At 53.5% G+C, this 17,940-nt stretch overlaps 2 protein-coding genes across 4 annotated transcripts in view; both read right to left on the bottom strand.

The window, feature by feature from the left end:
• Positions 1-49: 49 nt before the first annotated feature.
• RSPH6A (radial spoke head 6 homolog A) lies at positions 50-14,218 on the bottom strand. 3 transcript variants are annotated; one of them, XM_059045218.2, is made up of 6 exons: positions 13,415-14,218; positions 10,750-10,990; positions 5,634-6,404; positions 4,158-4,302; positions 3,260-3,377; positions 50-447 (listed from the first exon to the last, which is right to left on the bottom strand). In XM_059045218.2, exons 1-6 carry the CDS (start codon positions 14,086-14,088, stop codon positions 210-212), a joined length of 2,187 nt encoding a protein of 728 aa, XP_058901201.1. In that variant the 5' UTR covers positions 14,089-14,218; the 3' UTR covers positions 50-209. The 3 variants fall into 3 exon arrangements, with proteins under 3 accessions (XP_058901201.1, XP_066876174.1, XP_066876175.1); XM_067020073.1 differs by lacking the exon at positions 3,260-3,377 and having other exon boundaries at positions 131-376; positions 13,415-14,192; XM_067020074.1 differs by lacking the exon at positions 3,260-3,377 and having other exon boundaries at positions 248-447; positions 13,415-14,192.
• A 169-nt stretch (positions 14,219-14,387) lies between these two features.
• The window catches only part of SYMPK (symplekin scaffold protein), a 36,862-nt gene continuing 33,309 nt past the window's right edge, over positions 14,388-17,940 (bottom strand). Inside the window, exons 23-27 of the mRNA XM_059045196.2 lie at positions 16,604-16,791; positions 15,682-15,858; positions 15,390-15,485; positions 14,799-15,134; positions 14,388-14,627 (exon numbers count right to left, since the gene is read on the bottom strand). Of these exons, the coding sequence (XP_058901179.1) occupies positions 14,496-14,627; positions 14,799-15,134; positions 15,390-15,485; positions 15,682-15,858; positions 16,604-16,791 (929 nt within the window). The 3' untranslated portion in view covers positions 14,388-14,495. The remainder of the gene's footprint in view (positions 14,628-14,798; positions 15,135-15,389; positions 15,486-15,681; positions 15,859-16,603; positions 16,792-17,940) is intronic.

Below are 17,940 nucleotides of genomic sequence, written 5' to 3'. Positions count from 1 at the left end.
AGGCCATGTCAACAAATGCGGTGAACAAATGAATGAGTGACTCGGCTGGCATGCCCTGAGGAAATTTTATTTAGAGCAGCTGCCTTCCTCTTCTACCCCTGCCCTCTAGGGGCAGAAAGCAAACCAACAGTGAAAAAAAAAACCAAGCTAAAACCATGCATAAGGGAAAACCTGCTATCTACCTGCTTGAGGAAGGGGGCTATGGGGCCTCAGTCATCCTGGTCCTCCTCCTCATCTTCCTCCTCATCCTCTTCCTCTTCCTCCGTGGCCTCCAGGGCCTGCTCCTGGGCAGCCTTGAGGGCCAGCTCCTCCTCCACCGTGGGGTCGCTCATCTCCATGAGCTCCGGGCCGCTGGGGTACTCTTGCTGAACAGGGGCTGGCAGGGACGGGTTGAAATTCTCAGGACTGTACTTGTGGCCCCAGCCGATGTAGATGTTCTCAAACTTCCTGAAGGGGCAGAGAGATGCTGGGAAATCCTCCCTCAAAGACCCCGGCCTGGACTTTTGTTAAAGGTGGGACCCAGCCTAGGCATGGCATGCCTGCAAAGTTATGTGTGGTAGAGTGGAATGTGCCCACCACGTTTCTGTGTTCATTTGTTCTTTCAGTATTCACTTAGCACCTACTAAGGGCCACGTCTTGTCTAGAGCTGCACTGTCTAAGAGCACGTGTAGCTGAACAGCTCCTGAAATGTGGTGAGACTGAATTTCAAATTTTATTTAATTTTCAAATTTCACTTGTGGATTCTTCTTTGACCCATTGATTATTTAGGACTCTGTGGTTTAATTTCTACATACCTGTGAATAGCCCACATTTCCTTCTTTTACTGATTTCTAATTTCATTCCAGTGTGGTAAGAGAAGAAATTTTATATGATCAATCCTTTTAAATGTATTGAGACTTGTTTTATGGCTTAGCATTTGGTCTATCCTGGAGAATGTTCCATACGCGCTAGAAAAGAATGTGTGTTCTACTGTTGTTGGAGTGGATTTTATTTAATTTTAATTAATTTTAATTAACTTAAATTTAAACAATAAACCTGATACTTCATTTATTGGAAGACATCTAAGCATGCCTGGGACAACCTGGGTACACGAATCTACTTTTTCAACTGTAAGTGTTGTGAAATCTGAATACAGGTCAAGTATTTCTGATGAAAATTTAGTACCCGAATTGAGATGTACTGTGAGTGTAAACTTCACCCCGGATTCTGAAGACTTAGTATGAAAAAAAGAGTGTAAACTAGCTCGTTAATAATTTTTACATTACTGATTTCATGTTGTAATGAGAATGTAATGTTGGGGTTAAATACGTTATTAAAATGAATTTTGCCTGTTTATTTTTATTTCTTGAATGTGGCTACAAGAAAATTTAAAATGACATATGTGGCTCATATTTTGTTTATGTTGACCAGCACTGGTCTAGATATGGGAACCTAGAAGTGAACAAATTAGACAAGAATCCCTGCTGTGGTGCGTACATTCTAGAGAGTGGAGACTGATAATAAACAAGAGCATAACTGGTTGCATCCCAGGCCCACCAGTTCACCTCTCCCCGGAATTTTAATGGGAGAAGGAAAGAGGAGAGGAGTAGATAGGGGGAAAGGGAGCGGACTAAGAGACAGGGAGAGAGGCAGAGAGTTTGCCACGGGGAGCAGTTTGGATTTGACCTTACTTTCATAGCCTTGCTATTCCCTCGAGAATCATTTTCCTCTGGGTCTTCCTCGGAGCCTTCAAATACACTGCTTCCTTGGAAGCCCCTGACCTCTGCCAGCCCTGGTTCCTGGGGTCCAGGAACCAGCAACTTCACCCAGGAGGTTGTGCTTGCTAGGAAGGCAGAGTCTTGTGCTCCAACCCAGACCCAGGCGACCAGAACCTGAGCTTTAACCAGAGCCCCTGGTGAGTCCTACACACATACACAGTTTGGGAAGCTCTGGTCTAGAATGTCCTTCTGCCTGCTTTTCCCCTAGTTACTTCTTTTTTTCCCCCAAAGATTTCCGATCAAGGCTGCTTTTCCCGGGAATCCTTCCTTGATCCCCTCAAGATATGACAGGTATGCGCTGTCGTCATTGGTCCCTCCCCTCTCCCTAGTGGTACTTCTCTTAGTTTGTAACAGGATATTTCATGGGGGTAAGGGGGTGAGGGAGGGTGAGGCTCGATGTACATCTAACACCTATGCCTCCTCTGCCTGCTCCCAGAGTAGGATCCATATCTGCTTTTTCAACAAAGTACTTGGGGCCCAGCGTACAGCTGGTAAACGGTGACATTCAAGAGTCTTCTATAAAGAAAAAAAGTGGCGAGATGAATGCATGGTTGGGTGGTGGATGGGAGGGTGGATGGGTGGTTGGGTAAGTGGGGGTTGGAGGATGGGTGGGTGAGTGGAGCTCCAAGTTTGGATCCTTTGCTTTCAGAGGGATGCTGGCAAGTTAGGGTGTGGCCGGAAGAAGGGCGCTGGCAAAAGCAAGCATACTTCTTCCATGCTTCTGGAGGCGAACAAGAAATTGTCAAGAATGTGGTTAAATTATCAAGATGATGTAAAATCCCACCTTGACTGTGAAGCATAGTATCGAATACAGGGCAGGCTGTTCACTGATATGGAAAAGGAAAAGCTATGAGAAACCGTCATGCCATCTGGTGGACAGAGCCGGTAAGTGCACGCCCCGTGGCTGCAGGCTGCGCCCTCTAGTGGCTGAGTAGAAAAGCTGGGATGTGCCTGGTGAGAGGCTGAGGGACGTGCCTCGAGGGTGTAGCCGAGGAGGGACGATGTGGGAGTGACTTCCACCTGCCAATCTTTTGGGAACAGCTGGTGGGGGATCCTGGTGGGGAAGATTTGTGCCCTTCAGCTTTCTTCCTTCAGACTGGAAGGAGTTAGCTTCCCCAGAGATGAGACTCTGCCCATCAAGGCCACCCCAAAGGGGACATCTGAGTGCTGTCTGGCTCCATGCCTCAGACAGCAGGAAAGCCTGGGCCAAGAGGCCAAGGTATCCAAGTTTGAATACTGCACAGGCAGTGTGATCCCTGAGTTAGTTCCTTCCCCTTCCTGACCTTCCATTGTTTCATCCCAGGGGCTCACACACTCGGTATGGGATTCTCGTTTTAGCCCTAGTGGGACCCCTGGGAGCTGAGTGAGGAGGTTAGCCCCTGGGGGCTTCCTGAAGGGAGCTGTCCCAATCTCTGCCCACCCTGGTGAGTTGCCCCACCCGGCCTGGCTCGGATGAAGTTGTAGCGGCGCCCTCTGCTGGCAGGCACTAGGAGAAGACCTACTTGCCACTGGCGTAGGCATAGGCCCCTGGCCAGAGATTGGAGCGCACGACAGCCACGGCGTACTGCGGGCTGAGGCTGCAGGACAGGCGGGCGGTCCAGGGTGACATGTGCATGATTTCTGTGGGGGAGCAGAGAGAACCAGGGAGGTCAGAGGCTAGGCTGCAGCTCCCGCCTGCCCTGCACAGCCCCCTGGAGGGAAGGTAGAGAGGAGGAAGAGAGGGAGCAAAAGAGGGAGGACAAGGAAGGGCGTGTGGGGCTAACAGCATTGGCTTCAGTGTTTGAACCCTGGCTCTGACCGCTCTCTCGCTGTGTGGCCCTAGGAAGCCACTTCACCTCTCTGAGCCTCAGTGACTGCGCCCGGGAAAGGAGGCAATTATCTCACCTCCTTTGTCGGGTGGCAGTGAGCCCTGAGGCCCCAACAAGGGAGCTACTGTGATTCTCCTTCAAGGTTGGCCATAAGCTTGGACCAGGGATCAGAGGACAGGGCACAGGCTCCAGGCTCATGGAAATCGGGGTCCACGTCCAGACTCTGTTCGCTTGCCCACTCTCAGCCTCTCCTTTCTTCCTTCAGATGCCTGAGATCCCCACCTCAGGAAATTCCTGTCCAGTCTTCCAAAATCCAGCTCAAGTTCTGCCTCCTCTGGGGAGGCCTCCCTAGCTCTCTCTCCCCCTCCCCAAACCCATATGGGACTTGAAAGACCATATCTCACCATCTGGACCATTGCCATGTGCCAGACAAGGTTCACAAGATGGACACATTCCTATAACCCCATGGGATGCCGATTTTACAGATGAGAACACAACCAAAGCTCACAGAGGTGCCCCCCGCCACCAGTCTCTCTGCTCCTCCCTTTCTCCCAGTCTCCACCAGAGCTGTGTGTGAGGTGAGGGCTGTTACCTGCATCTTCTGAGAGTGGCGTCAGCAGCGGGGGCCCGACCTCCTGCTCCACCTCCTCTCTCCCCTCCTCTGCCTTCTCTTCCTCCTCCCCCAGCTCCTCCTCCTCCTCCGTCTTCTGCAAAGGGTTCACCCAAGTGCAGCGGCCCTGGAAGTGGGGAGGAGGTCAGGTGGTACTCCCAGGGCACAGAGCCCGGCCTGTACTCTGGGAGGAGGTGAAGGACCAGGCAGGATACTGGGGACGGGGCCTGTTCTCAGGGACCCGGAAGTGGGTAGAAGGACAAGGTTAGTTGCACAGGTAGGAGGTGAGGGGAGAATGGGCTGAGAGCTGCAGCAGTGAGATGGGGACTCCTGCCTCTCTCAGGTTCTGTGGCCTCCATTTGCGCATCCATTCATCCATTCATTTACTGTATATTTGAGGAGCACCTACCATATACAGGCACTGCTCTCAGTGCCGGATATGCGTCCTTGAGAAAAGAGCCCCCCCCCATACCTGCCCTTGTGGAGTTGACATTTGGAAGCCCATATGATCCTATGTTTGCTCATCTGAGAAATGGGGGTGTCATGGGTGCCTCTCTCATTGGATTGTTGCTGGGTTGCAGGAGGTACTGAAGAGCAATAAATGTTTGTTGAATGAATGAGTGAACCTAAGTGCAGAGCATATAGCAGACTTCAGTTTCAGCAACTATGAAATGCGAATGACCATCGTACCAATCTCAGAAGCAGTTATTTGGATTTAATAAAACAGTGTGGAGTCAATCAATGTTTATTGAATAAATGAATGCATAAAAAGTTCCCAGCACACAGCACGTGCTGCCTTGAGTGAATAAATAAATGTATGTGAAGTTCAGACACAGTAGGCAGTCAATAAATGCAGGTCCACCATCTCTTATCCACAATTCCAAAATCTGAAAAGCTTTGAAAACCAAAAGATTTTTCATAAGTAGTTTGGCAGAAACCCTGACCTGAGTGATCAGAAGCTCTTCAGTTTTGCTGCAGAAATAAAGATGCGTTTGAATACAGGCTGCAGCCCCAGCCCCTGCTTGACATGTTGCATAATCTATAGTGTGTGCACTGTGTCACTTTTTTAGTGTGTGTGTCACCTTTTTAAAAAAATTTTTTAAGTACTCTTATTTTTGTAAGTACTGTTTTTTTGGCCGCACCAGCAGTCTTGTGGGATCTCAGTTCCCCGACCAGGGATCAAACCCGGGCAGCCCCCTCCGGAAGTGAAAGCACTGAGTCCTAACCACCGGACCGCCAGGGAATTCCTGTCACCGTTTTAAAATCTGAAAAATTCAGAATTCCAAGGTGCATCTGGCCCCAAAGGTTTCTGACAGGGGACTATCAACCAATATCTGTTGAATGAATGAAGGAATGGATGGATGAATATTACTGCGCACCATGCCCAGCTGCCGAGCAGGTAGTCTGGAGTCACACCTGGAGCTACGACCCGCGGGGAGGCTGGAGGCCGGCCCTCACCTGTGGCAGGATGTGCTGCGTATGATGCACCCAGTTGGCCATGGAGGCCACCAACTCGAGGACCGGGATGCCCTCAAAGTCGGGGTTCTCCTCGTAAGAGTCGCGCCCGGCACCGCCCTCCTCGTCGTCGTCGCCCTCCTCCTCGCCGAACAGGTAGAAGCCGAGGGGGCTGATGTGTGTGGAGGCCGAGATGCGGGCGATCTGGGCCCGCAGGTAGTTGGCCTCGTTGCCCGGGAAGGGCGGGTAGCTGACGACCGGCGCGTCCAGGAAGCCAGTGAAGAACTTCCTGATCTTGCGGGCCTGCACGATCTGGCTTGGCACGACATGGGGCAGCCTCACCCACGGCCGGCCCGGCTCGTTGCACACGAAATACACGTACTTGTTGGCGCCCTTTCGGCTCTCTTCCTTGGGGACGACGGGCGGCGGCTTCCACGTGGGCTTGGGGATGACGTCGGCGACCTCTTCGCCCTCCTCGCCCTCCTCGCCCTCCTCCTCGCCGGGCTCCTGCATGACCTCTCCGCCCTCCATCATCTCCTCCAGCTCCTCCTCCTCCAGCTCCTCCTCGCCCTCCCGGAATTCCACCTCAGCCACCAGGTAGCTGCGACGGAGCCCCAGGATCTTGCCCCAGAAGCGGCAGGTGTGGATGGGCTGCTGCTCCACGAGCTGCTTCAGGGCCATGAAGATGCGGAAACTCTCGTCTGAGCTCAGGCCCACGCCGGCCTGTTCCAGGTAGAAGGCCTTCTCCATGATGTTGGGCACGGCCGTCTCAGCCTGCAGAGGGCGGGGCGGAAGGTGGAGGGAACCAGGCTGAAGCCCTGCTCCCCAGCCTGACTTTTCTAGAGTCTACAGAGTGAGACGCCTCCGTAACCCAGTTGCTCATGCCACCGTTTCTGGCCACTGAGATGTAGGGGTAAGTGTGCCAAGGAAAGATGATGCCTAAATTGTACAGTTGATGTAAAAGATTTGGGGACGAGCACACTGAGGTTTTTTTCCTAAAGGTATATACTGCGTTCCCATGTTCTTACAAGCTCCGTTTGTGAACAACACAGTGTTAAAAGGAACAATTATTGCATCCTCTTCCTATGCCGGCCAGACTGCTTCGTTGCTCACGAATGCCTGTCCACAGGAGGGTTATACGTTCCCACCCCCACCCCACTGCATTCAGGAGTGGCCATGTCACTTGTTCTGACCACTTGAAATGGCAGGGAAAGGGACACGGGTCACACCCAGGCAGGGGCTGTAAGAAACAACGTGGGTTTCGCTCTGCCTTCTTTTTCCTGCTCTGCAACTGTGGAAGCCTGTGTTACAGTGGCACTTCCATCACCCTCCAGCTCAAGTGTCTGAGAAGCCAAGTCCCCTTGCCAAGCCTGGGTGGGCGGGTAGTGTGAGTGAGAAATACACTGTGTGGCGTTAAGTCACTGAGATTGTTTGGCTGTTTGTTTGTTTTTTAAATGTTTATTTTATTTTATTTTCTGCCTGCGTTGGGTCTTCGTTGCTGCACGCCGGCTTTACTCCGGTTGCGGCGGGCGGGGGCTACTTTTCCTTGTGGCGCGTGGGCTTCTCATTGCGGTGGCTTCTCTTGTTGTGGATCACGGGCTTCGGTAGTTGTGGCTCGCGGGCTCTAGAGCGCAGGCTCAGTAGCTGTGACACACGAGCTTAGTTGCTTCGCGGGATGTGGGATCTTCCCGGACCGGGGCACGAACCCGTGTCCCCTGCATTGGCAGGCGGGTTCTTAACCACTGCGCCACCGGGGAAGCGCAGGCTGTTTGTTATCTCGGCTTGAAACGGCACACCCTGACTAATACTCTGTAGGAGGAGAACTGTTATTTTGAAAGTGATTCTGGCAGTTGCCCTCAATCTTTTTTTTTTTCTTTTTGCCATGCAGTCCAGCTTGTGGGATTTTAGGCCCCCGACCGGGGATTGAACCCACACCCCCCGCAGTGGAAGTGTGAAGTCCTAACCACTGGACTGCCAGGGAATTCCCCTTCCTCAATCTTAAACACAGTGCAAAAGCTTGTCTGCCTAGGGGACTTCCCTGGTGGCACAGTGGATAAGACTCCATGCTCCCAATGCAGGGGGCCCGGGTTCGATCCCTGGTCGGGGAACTAGATCCCACATGCCTGCCACAACCAAGGGTTCGCATGCCACAACTAAGGAGCCCACGTGCCACAACTAAAGGAGCCGGCGAGCTGCAATTAAGGATTCCTGGAGCTGCAACTAAGGAGCCTGCCTGCCACAGCTAAGACCCCACGCAACCAAATAAATAAATGAAGCTTGTCTGCCTAATTGATATTGACACCAGCATCCCAAGACTCACTGTGCTGCCAGCAGGGAAGATAAGGGAATGAGCACAGAAAACTCTCTTTGCGGTGTGTGCCTGGCCCATGAGGCAATGGCCATCACCCTCTTTCTGGTAATGTCTTCCACCCACTTGGCAATGGAGTGGCCTCACCAACCGTGACTAAATGATATCACCCTGGCTTCTGGCCACTGGTGATTGGAGCAAGTGAGGACAACTGCTCCAAAATGGAGCAGATCAGGCTCTCCTTCTCTACCTCTGCAATTTGTAACTGGGTGGAGAGAAAGTACATCTGGCATCTCCCTGCCTAGAAATTACTTCTTTGGGATGGTTGGGTTTAAACCCGGGTTGGTCTGGCTCCAGAGGTCATATTCTTAGTCCCTACTCCTTAATTCCTCTATTAACTGTGGTCAGAATCTTCCTTCCTCTTTCCTTCTCCCAGTTTCCAGGAAGATCCTATCTATGATCTGGGAGAAAAGATTTCCTAGTGGCAACTAGAGGAATTAAAAAAAAAAAATCAGGAACTGTGGGGCAGCTGTATGCTGCCGTGTGAGGAGGTAGGGGAGAGAGAGGAGCAGAGGTGAGAAATGGGCCCTGAGATCCCTGAATATCAGCTTGGCCTGGGGCCCAGCTACATTCCTGCCCTTGGGTTCGACGGCATATGGCACCATCCTCAACCCCCTTCTCCACCGCTTGCCTTCTCCACAGTCACTTTCCCAGGGCCCCTTGCAGTCAAGGGATGGTTACGTGACCCAATCTGGCCAATAAGATGCAAGCAGAGGGCTTCCCTGGTGGCGCAGTTGTTGAGAGTCCGCCTGCCGATGCAGGGGATACGGGTTCATGCCCCGGTCCGGGAGGATCCCATGTGCCGTGGAGCGGCTGGGCCCGTGAGCCATGGCCGCTGAGCCTGCGCGTCCGGAGCCTGTGCTCCGCAACGGGAGAGGCCACAGCAGTGAAAAGCCCGCGTACCACAAAAAAAAAAAAAAAAAAAAAAAAAAAAAGATGCAAGCAGAGATTTTCTGAGGGGCTCCTGGGAATCTTTTGCTCCCCTGATTGATTGATTGATGTATTTATTTATTTAGTTACTTATTTATTTGGGGGGGCCACACTGCATGGCTTGCGGGATCTTAGTTCCCCAACCAGGGATTGAACCTGTACCTTCAGCAGTGAAAGGGCAGAGTCCTAACCACTGGACCGCCAGGGAATTCCCTTGCTCCCCTTGTTTAAAAAAATAAAGGGGGAGGGAATTCCCTAGTAGTCCGGTGGTTAGAACTCAGCGCTTCCACTGCTGTGGCCTGGGTTCAATCCCTGATCGGGGAACTAATATCCCACAATCCCGCAAGCCACATGGCTCAGCCAAAAGAAAGAAAGAAAGAAAGAAACGAAGAAGGAAAGGAAGGAAGGAAGGAAGAGAGAAAGAAAGAGGAAAGGGAAAAAAGGGGGAGACATACGGTGAAGAGCTTCCCCTCTCTTTTGGGGGCACTGGTGTGGAGATATGATGTCCGAGACTGTAGCAGTCATTTTTCAAACATAAAATGACAAACTCAAGGACCAAACATCAACGTGATGAAGGCAGAACAAAGGGGAGGAAAGAGCTGGGAGTCTTCACGATCTCACAGGGACACTGCCCCCACTCTACTCACTCTTGGCAAAGTGAAGTAATGAAATGTTTTGCTGAACTGCTTGCGCCATTTCAATCAAGCACTTGTAGCCCAAAGTAAGCCTTACTGACTGCCTTGGCCAGAGATAGGATTTAATTTATTTATTTTTCTTATGTTTCTTATGCTTTGGAGGACATGGTCCTGCCTTCCTAGTCCTGTCTTTTCTAGTTTCGAGCCCTCTAAGTCCTTCCTCCACAAATAGGAATAATAAATGGCACTTGCCTTACAAGGTTGTTTCAGGGAGGAAACGAGCCCACGCTCCTAAAGCTCTTAGCCGGGTGGGGGGTGGGGGGGTGTCGCCTAGGAGGTGTCAGAATTATGATAAACAGAGTTCTGAGTTCTCAACAAATGTTTCTTTTTTCTTTTTTTTTTTTTTTGTGGTACGCGGGCTTCTCACTGTTGTGGCCTCTCCTGTTGCGGAGCACAGGCTCCGGACACGTAGGCTCAGTGGCCACGGCTCACGGGCCCAGCTGCTCCGCGGCACGTGGGATCTTCCCGGACCAGGGCACGAACCCGTGTCCCCTGCATCGGCAGGCGGACTCTCAACCACTGCGCCACCAGGGAAGCCCTCAACAAATGTTTCTTAAATGAGGGAAAGAACATTTCAGCCAAATTTTAAGCCGTCGTCTAATGCTGGAAACAGAATCGTGGAATTAAATATTCTGAGCATAGTAGAATGTTCATCAATCATGGGTGGAAGAGTTCTCTGCGGGTCTCAACTTGCAAAAGGGGAAACTGAGTCCGGGGGATAGGAGGCAAATTCAGTGTTGAGAGACTCCAGGAGTCAGTGGGTTTCACAGAAAACGTCCACAGAGCAGTTACTTGCAGAAAGGAAGTAAGGGATGGTAGGAGAAATCAGCCTCCACCTCCATGTGGCGCTGGAGTCAGCTTTCTACAAAGCACAGCTGTCCAAACTTTCCTCTGCTTCAAACCCTCCCATGGCGCCCCGGTGGTCTCAGGAGAAAGCCCAAGCCCCTTAGCCTGGCGTTCAAGGACCTCTGTGACCTGGTCCCCGACCCACACTCTGGACTGAAATCGCGTGTGTTTCTGGGTGGTGCTGTGCGCTCCCTCCCCTCCACGCGTTATTAGGAGCTGTGCCTAAACCCGGGCCACCACCGCTCTTCCGCCGCGCGCCCTTCCCCACCGGGTCACTCACCGCCTCCTCCTCCATCTCCTGTTCGCCCTCGCCGCCGCCGCCGCCGCTCCGGCCGAACAGCGCCTTCTGCCTCTCGGCCATCTCGTAGGCGGTCTGCATCTCTGGGTCGTCCCGAAGCGTGTCCAACTTGGGGTGGAACCACTCCCGCTGAGTGGTGCGGTTCAGCGACTCCAGGAGGAACAAGGGGTTCTCAGGCCGCTGGTTCAGGATCTTGGTCAGCAGGTTCACCAGGTGCTCATACCTGCCTCCGGGAGAGGGGAATGGGAGGTGGGGGACATCGCTCACTCAGCTTACTGAGCTTGCTGCTGTGTTCCTGGCCCTGTGCCTGGCTCTGGGGACACAGGGAAGAGAAAGGGAACTGATGGTCTGGTGATAGAGACATATTAACCAAATGTGCAAAACATATAGTGTGTCGGGGGCGGTAATTTATACAGAGACAGATAAAGCAGGGAAGGGGGACTGGGAATGCCAGGGATTGGAGATGGTTTACAATTTTAAATAGGGGGGCCAGGGAGGGGCATACCGTGCGAATATTGGAAGGAAGAGTATTTCAGTCAGAGGGAACAGCATATGCGTAGGGCCCTGAGACATTTTATGAGTCTAACATAATCTTGATACCAAAACTCAAGGAAACTAGGAGAAAGGGAAATTCCATGTCATTCTCATTTAGAAATATAGATGCTGCAATCCTAAGCAAAATATTTGCAAGTGGCATCCAACGTTCTCAAAAGGATGACACACCATGATTAAATCTGGCTAATAACACGAATGCAAGACTGAACTGGTATTAGAAAAATAGGAAAAAAATGTAATTCAGCACATTAACATGTTAAAGGAGATATGTAAGATCACCTCAATAGGTGCAGAGAAACTGATAACATTCAACACTCACTCATGATTTTTAAAAACCTAGCAAACTAGAAATAGAATTTAATATTTTATAATCTTATAAAGGGGAGCCACAAGTAACCTGCAGCACACACCAAACGTAATGGTAAAAGACTGACTATTTCTCCTATGAGATTGGAAATGAGGATGCCGCCTTTCACCACTTCTATATAATACTGCACTGGAGGTCCCAGCTAATGCAATCCGAACATGAAAAAGAAAAGGTAAAAGAATTAGAAAGGAAGAAGCAAAACTGTCATGGTTTGCAGATGATATGGTTGAGAATGGAGTGCAAAGGTGTGCCTGGCATGTTGGAGGAACACTGAGGAGGTCTGGAGTGAGGGAGAGGGCTTGTGGCAGGAAAGGAGGCCAGAGTGATAACAGTATCATCATGGCTTCCAATCACCTGAGTCAGTCACTGTGCTGGGCACTCGAGAGCAACGTTGAATTCTCACCACAATCATACACCTGAGGAACAATTACGATCCCCACTCTCCAGATGAGGAAACTGAGGCTTAGAAAAGTTGAGGTCATGAGGTCACACAGTGGGTAACACAGCCAGGATTTAAAACCAGGTTGGCCTGATTTCAAAACATGTATGTCTAGCCCTCTTCAGTGTGCAGACCCTTTGGCAGCAGTCCTGGGTGTGATGGAGGGCCATCATTAAATTCGGAAGGGTAAAGAGGAGTGAGACTTTGGCCAAGGCTTTACAATAAGGGACCTTGAAGCTCCTGAGGGCTGGGTAGTATTGGGGAAGAGCTGGAGGTTAATTTTGACTAGATTCTAGGATCTGAAGTAGGAGCTGACTAAAGATGAAGTTTGGAGAGGGAGAAGGGGCTGAATCATATAGGGCCTTGAAGGCTGTTATGAGGAGCCTGAACCTTCTCCTGAGGGCACTGGTGAGCCACAGCAGGCTCGGAGCATAGGAGGAATGGGAGTCAGCTTTGTGCTTTAGCAAGACCCGTTACTTCCAACTCTTCTTCTCTCACGTCCTCTCTTCCTCCCTTGGTTCCAGTCACACCAGCCTCCTTGCTGTTCCTCAAACAAGGCAAGCTTCAAAGCCCTGAAGCTCACTGTGTTCTATATCTGGACAACTCTCCCTCCAATTACCTGCAAGATGCTCTCCCTTACCTCCTTCAGGTCCCTGACCAAGTGTCACTTCCTCAGGGAGGCCTTCCCTGACCTCACACTATTTAATATCCCCTCCCTATCCCCCTTACTCTGCCTTATTGCTCACCTTAGCTCTTATCATCACCTTATAATCTTATTATATTCACTGTCTAGTCTCCCACTGGAGTGTCAGCTTCATGAGGATGTGATAGGGGGCTGAGAGGTGTGTTATGACTGCAGCTAAGTGGCCTTGGCAACTGCCTTCCTCAGGCAAGAAATTTTAGTGGATAAAAGGGCCTCAGGAGCCAAATCACTTGTGTTGAAATCCTGGCTCTGCCACATCTTAGCTGTGTTATTCTGGATATGGGACCTAATTCCTCTGTGTCTGTTTCCTCTCCTGTAAAACAGGAACAGAAGGTGTACTAGTCTCAGCCATGAGACCCAGATGTTTCTGTGTGAAGTGCTGGCACAGTGTCTGGTAAGTAAATGCTAGCTATTGTGAGTATTTATTCCCTGACTCCTAAGCTCAGTTAGAGGCCCCCCGAGTGGTCGCTGGTTCTCAATGAGGAGCAATCTCGTCTAGACCCCAGGCCTGAGGCAGGGCCTTGCCTGGGGCTCCTCCCTGCCTGGGCCCCGCCCTCTCCCCACTCCGGGGCCCCCTTCTCACAGGCTGAGGTCGCAGCTGACGCTGGTCTGCAGCAGGTAGGCCTTGGCGCTCTGCACGGCCAGCTCTCGAGGCTCTGGCTCGGGCAACTCCGTAGTGAAGGGCATGAAGCCCAGCTCAGAGGGCGAGGACGGGAGCGCAGCGTCATCCCGTAGGGACGGCCCGTGCTGGGTGTCCTGGCTGAACTGCACGTCTTCTCTCTCGTACCTGGTGTACTGGCCCAAGAGGTCAGCCCGGGGCTCCTGGTAGGCAGACTCCAGTTGCTGGAATAGGTTGCCTTCGCCCTGCTGTAGCTGCTGCAGCATTAAGCTGGCGTTGTGGCTGGCCTGGAGCCTGCCTTCACTCGGGTAAGTTTGGGGCTGTACCTCTGAGGGAAAGCCCGTATTCAGGGAAGGGTATTCAATGCCCCCCCGCTGGGCTTCCTCGGCCTGAAGAATGAAGTTCTCATTTGAGGTCAGACTGGCCCCTTGTGACCAGCCCCGGTTGATCTGGTTCGACAGCGTCTCCCGACTGCCGCGCAGGATCTGAGCGTCAAGCGGTATCTGCTGCACCTCTTCAGGGACTGTGGGCTGGGGCCTAGACTGTTCCCCACTGCGCCGCCGCTCGGAGACCTCGGAATTCCTACTGCTGGAGGTAGGCTGAGGAGGGGGCTCAGGGTCGGGTGGTAGGTCTCCCATCGTTCAAAGGGATCGCAGACTTCTAGGAGGAAGGCTTGCAGATAGGCAGGCCAGTCCAGTCGCCCGGCTTGTGTGTATTCGCCAGCCGCTAGGCCAGCGGTGCCGGTTTCTAGGGAGGGAGGGGGCGGCCCGTTACCAGGGGAGGGCGCGCGGAGACGCTGGGGCCAAAGCAGCTGGTTTCCGCGCAGGCGCAACGGCGCGCCAGAAGGGCTTCCAGTTTTCCAGGGAGCTCCTGGGCACGCCCACTAGCTTCTGCACACTTCCACAGCTGACACGGAGGCAAAGAGACTGCACCCCTGCCCCAGACCAGCGATCTTTTTAATTTTTAAAGGCAAAGCACCGCCGGCCAAGCCCCTCCCAGGCCTCCCTGAGCTCCCAGTCCCACTCCCCTTCCCCACCAAGTCCCGTCAGCTGTTCCCCTTGGTCTCGGGTTCCCCGGCTTCCTCAGCAGTGGGAGTCTTCACGGTGTCTTCTCCGGCAGGGGTGAGGGTCTGGGGACTCCGCTCTTCCTTTGAAATCAAACCGCCCGCTGCAGCTTCCTGGTGACAGGAGAATGGGGAGCGGTCAAAAGACAGCGTGGTCCCACCTCCAATATTTCTTCGGGCCGTACCCTTTCTGCTCCCTCCCCGCCTTGGGCACTCGGCACACACACTTAACCCCAGGCCCCTGATCTTTCTCGTCCTCTGTTGCTCTGAGGTTGTCATCCCTACCTTAGGTAGGGGTCCCTCAAGACTAGAGTCCAGCAGTGCAGCCTCAGTCAGCCCCGAGTCATCATCCATGCTGATGAAGATGGCCGGGGTCTCACATTCCGGCCCCTCCTCCCGGAAATCAATGGCTTCCTCCGGCTGGGGAGGGCCTGGCCGGGCCGAGGAAGAGGACAACGACGAGGAGGACGAGGAGGGGGCTCCCACTCCCCCAGGCTTCAGCTTCTGTTCCTCCTCCAGCTGCCGCTTTAAGGCCTTTTCCTGGGCCAGCCGCAGGCCGATGAGGTCTTGAGGGGGGCGGGGGGCTGGGGGCGGTGCCAGGGCCAGGGGCTCTAAGTCATCCTGGGGGGTGGGGAGGGATACACAAAGGCTCAGGGACGGGTGGGACCTAGGACCTAGGCTGCTCTCAAGAGGTTGGTGGGAAAGAAGACAGAAACCATCCTAAGGCAGACAGCCGCCTGGGCATAGGGAGTAAGGGGCAGCTGTCTCCCCACCCCCAGTTCCTTTCAGTAGAAGCCTCGGCAGAGAGATGGGTGGAGTGGGTGGGAGGAGGGGACGGGGACTTTCTGGCTTGGGGAGGGGGCTGCAGGCCCTCACCTCTTCCAGGGGCCCGGCGGGCGCTTCCTTCGTCTCTGGCTCTTGCTTGCCGCTGGCCTCCAGGATGGTCATGATGGAGTTGGGGATGTGTGCTTGCTAGGGGAAGAGCAGGATGGGGGCGTTGCGAACAGCTCTGACCCAGAGACACCCCCACCTCACCCAGATCCTGGTGTCTGTCCTTGACCCTCCAGAGGCCCAGACCTTCATGGCAGTGCAGGGCTCCCCTCTGCCCATCCCACCCAGTCCCCCAGGGCTGGACCCATGGGGCCACCCATCCCACACCCTGGGGTACCTGGTGGGGAGTGAAGGAACGGACGTGGGCCAGCAGGGGCTCCCGGAGCTCCGGGCACTTGTCAAAGACGGCACCCAGCTGCTGGGGTGGGAGCTGCAGGATGACCTGGAAGCTCTGGGGCTTGGTGCGTTGACAGCACTTGATGAAGCCCTCCCACACCTTGGGATACTTCCACACCTGGACCAGGCAGGGAGGGAGCAGTCATCAGGGGGCCTGCAGGCAGCCAGCCACCCCAGAACCTGGGAGAAAGACCTTGCCAAGATGGCACCGCCTCATTTCATTCACAGCAGCCTCTAGAGGGCGACATTAGCCCTGCAAAACCTACAAGGCCCAGGTGCGGGGACTTGTCCAGGGTCACACAGGTACGGTACCAAGGGGCAGAACCAACATCTGAACCCAGGTGTGTCTGAATCTGCACTTAACCTCTAAGCCAGATGTTGCAAAGTAGCAACCTGTGGCCTAAATCCAGTCTGAAGGCTTGTGCATGGGGTTTGTTTTTTGTTTCATCATGGTATTTCTAAAAACAATTTCTAGCTTCTCCTGAAAAACGGGACCATCTGTCAGCTCTAGTATGCATCCTGGCTGGGTGCACAGTGGTGGGGGGCAAGGGCCGGCCATACCTCTCCTGGGACGTGCACCCCCTGAAGCCTTCTGCTTGCTCCTCCCACCCAACAGCCCTCACTCATCACGCTGCCACCCTACACCTGTCTGACTCAGTGACCCCTAAAGGGTTGTACTGTCTCAGCAGAGGGCAGGGCAAAGGAGCTGGCTGTCTTGGCAGAGCTTATTCTCTGCATCACGGCTCCCTTGGGGGAGGGGCCAAGCAGGCTGGAAAAGCCTGGGGTTCTGCCTCAAGTCTGTCTGTAGTGTGTCCTGCTGCAGTCCCCTGCTTGGGAGACTGGGGTAGCCAGGGGTGGGTTACCTGCTTCATGATGAGGCGGGAAAGGATGTTCATGACGAAGCCCCCCAGGCGGGGGTACATGGTCAGGGACTGGATGACGGTCCTCATGAGCAGCATGGGCAGCGGACTCTGCTCCATCAGCTGCTGCATCACCACGGCCAGCACCTCCGACGTGTACACGTTCCGCTCCGCAAAGCACAGGTTGGTGGCTGCGAGGAGGCGGAGAGTGGGCCTGTCCCCTTTGCCCAGTTGCCCCCTGGGAAGTGGGAGCCCCACCCCTTAGAGAACCTCAGCCCCATTATCTGCCCGTGTGAGGGGAGACCCAGCCCTGACTCCCTGAAGCTCCAGGCAAGACAGAAGACTTCCCCCACCCAGAAGGGCTCCTTCTAAGGGGACACTGTGGCCTGGTCCTTGGAAAGCCTGGGAGCTGGGTACAAGGGAAAAGACACTTCCATCTCCTAGAAGCCCCACTGGGCAGAGTGGGAAGGCTTTGGCCCTCTCTCTTTGGGGACAACCCCCAGAAAGGGTGAGGTGAGAAAGATATGTTGCCAACCCCTGGGGACCTATTCTGGCTTGATTGGTGTGGCATGGCACCTCCACCCCTACTGGAGAGGGAACTTTAGCTTCCGTAAGTAATCCCACAGGAGACAGAAGAGACGGTCTCCACCAGCAGGCTGGTCAAGAGATTGCCCACTCTCAAGCCAGTGCATAAGGGCTTGTGCGGGTGCTCAGGGGTTACCAGGTGTAGGATTACGTGGAGGGCACGGTCCACAGAGTAATGAGAGAGGGGTGAGAGGAGGAAGTCTGGGCATACAATGAGCTCCCCAGCTCAGCACCCAGTGCCAGGAAGGGCCCAAGGAGGGCTGGTACAACACAAGCACCCACGAAGGCAGGCAGACCAGGGCAGGCCCTGGGGTCTGTTCCCTCAGGAGTGGGTTGTGGTACCCCAAAATCAGTGGTGCTCAGATCCACTGTGTTAATGGGGAGACTCCAGGAACTGCCTCTGAACCCCTTCTTCCCCAAACACCACTGGCCATGTGAGTCTGTCAACCAGGAAGTTTTTATTGGACTAGAAGAGACCCCCAATCCTTGAGAGGCTAATGGAGAACAGGGGTGGGTGCCTATAAAGAATGGGGGGTGGAGAGCTCCTATAAGGAAAAGGGGGAGGATGGAGGCATTACAGGTAGATAGGCAGGGAGGAGGCTGGAGGCAGGGTAGTGAGGATATCTAGGCTGAAGGAGCAGAAGGGAGAGTAGAAGGTGAACAAAGTGCAAGAGGACCTGTCAGAAACCGAGGCTGTTCCTCCTCCCTTCTAGGTAGTTGCTGGCTTCTGCCTGCTCTGCCTAAAAGCCTCCAAA

This window comes from Kogia breviceps, chromosome 18 (genome assembly GCF_026419965.1).
Source record: "Kogia breviceps isolate mKogBre1 chromosome 18, mKogBre1 haplotype 1, whole genome shotgun sequence".
Lineage (NCBI taxonomy): Eukaryota > Metazoa > Chordata > Mammalia > Artiodactyla > Physeteridae > Kogia > Kogia breviceps.
This window is presented reverse-complemented; position numbering and strand designations above follow the sequence as displayed.

What these genes read in the sequence shown, in the direction of transcription:
- RSPH6A (XM_059045218.2), bottom strand. Translation starts at nt 14,088, where the DNA reads ATGGGAGACCTACCACCCGACCCTGAGCCCCCTCCTCAGCCTACCTCC. An exon ending in GCCACTCTCAGAAGATGCAG is followed by an intron (nt 3,378 to 4,157) that starts GTAACAGCCCTC and finishes GCTCCCCCACAG; the next exon opens with AAATCATGCACATGTCACCC. An exon ending in TATGCCTACGCCAGTGGCAA is followed by an intron (nt 448 to 3,259) that starts GTAGGTCTTCTC and finishes CTGCCCCTTCAG; the next exon opens with GAAGTTTGAGAACATCTACA.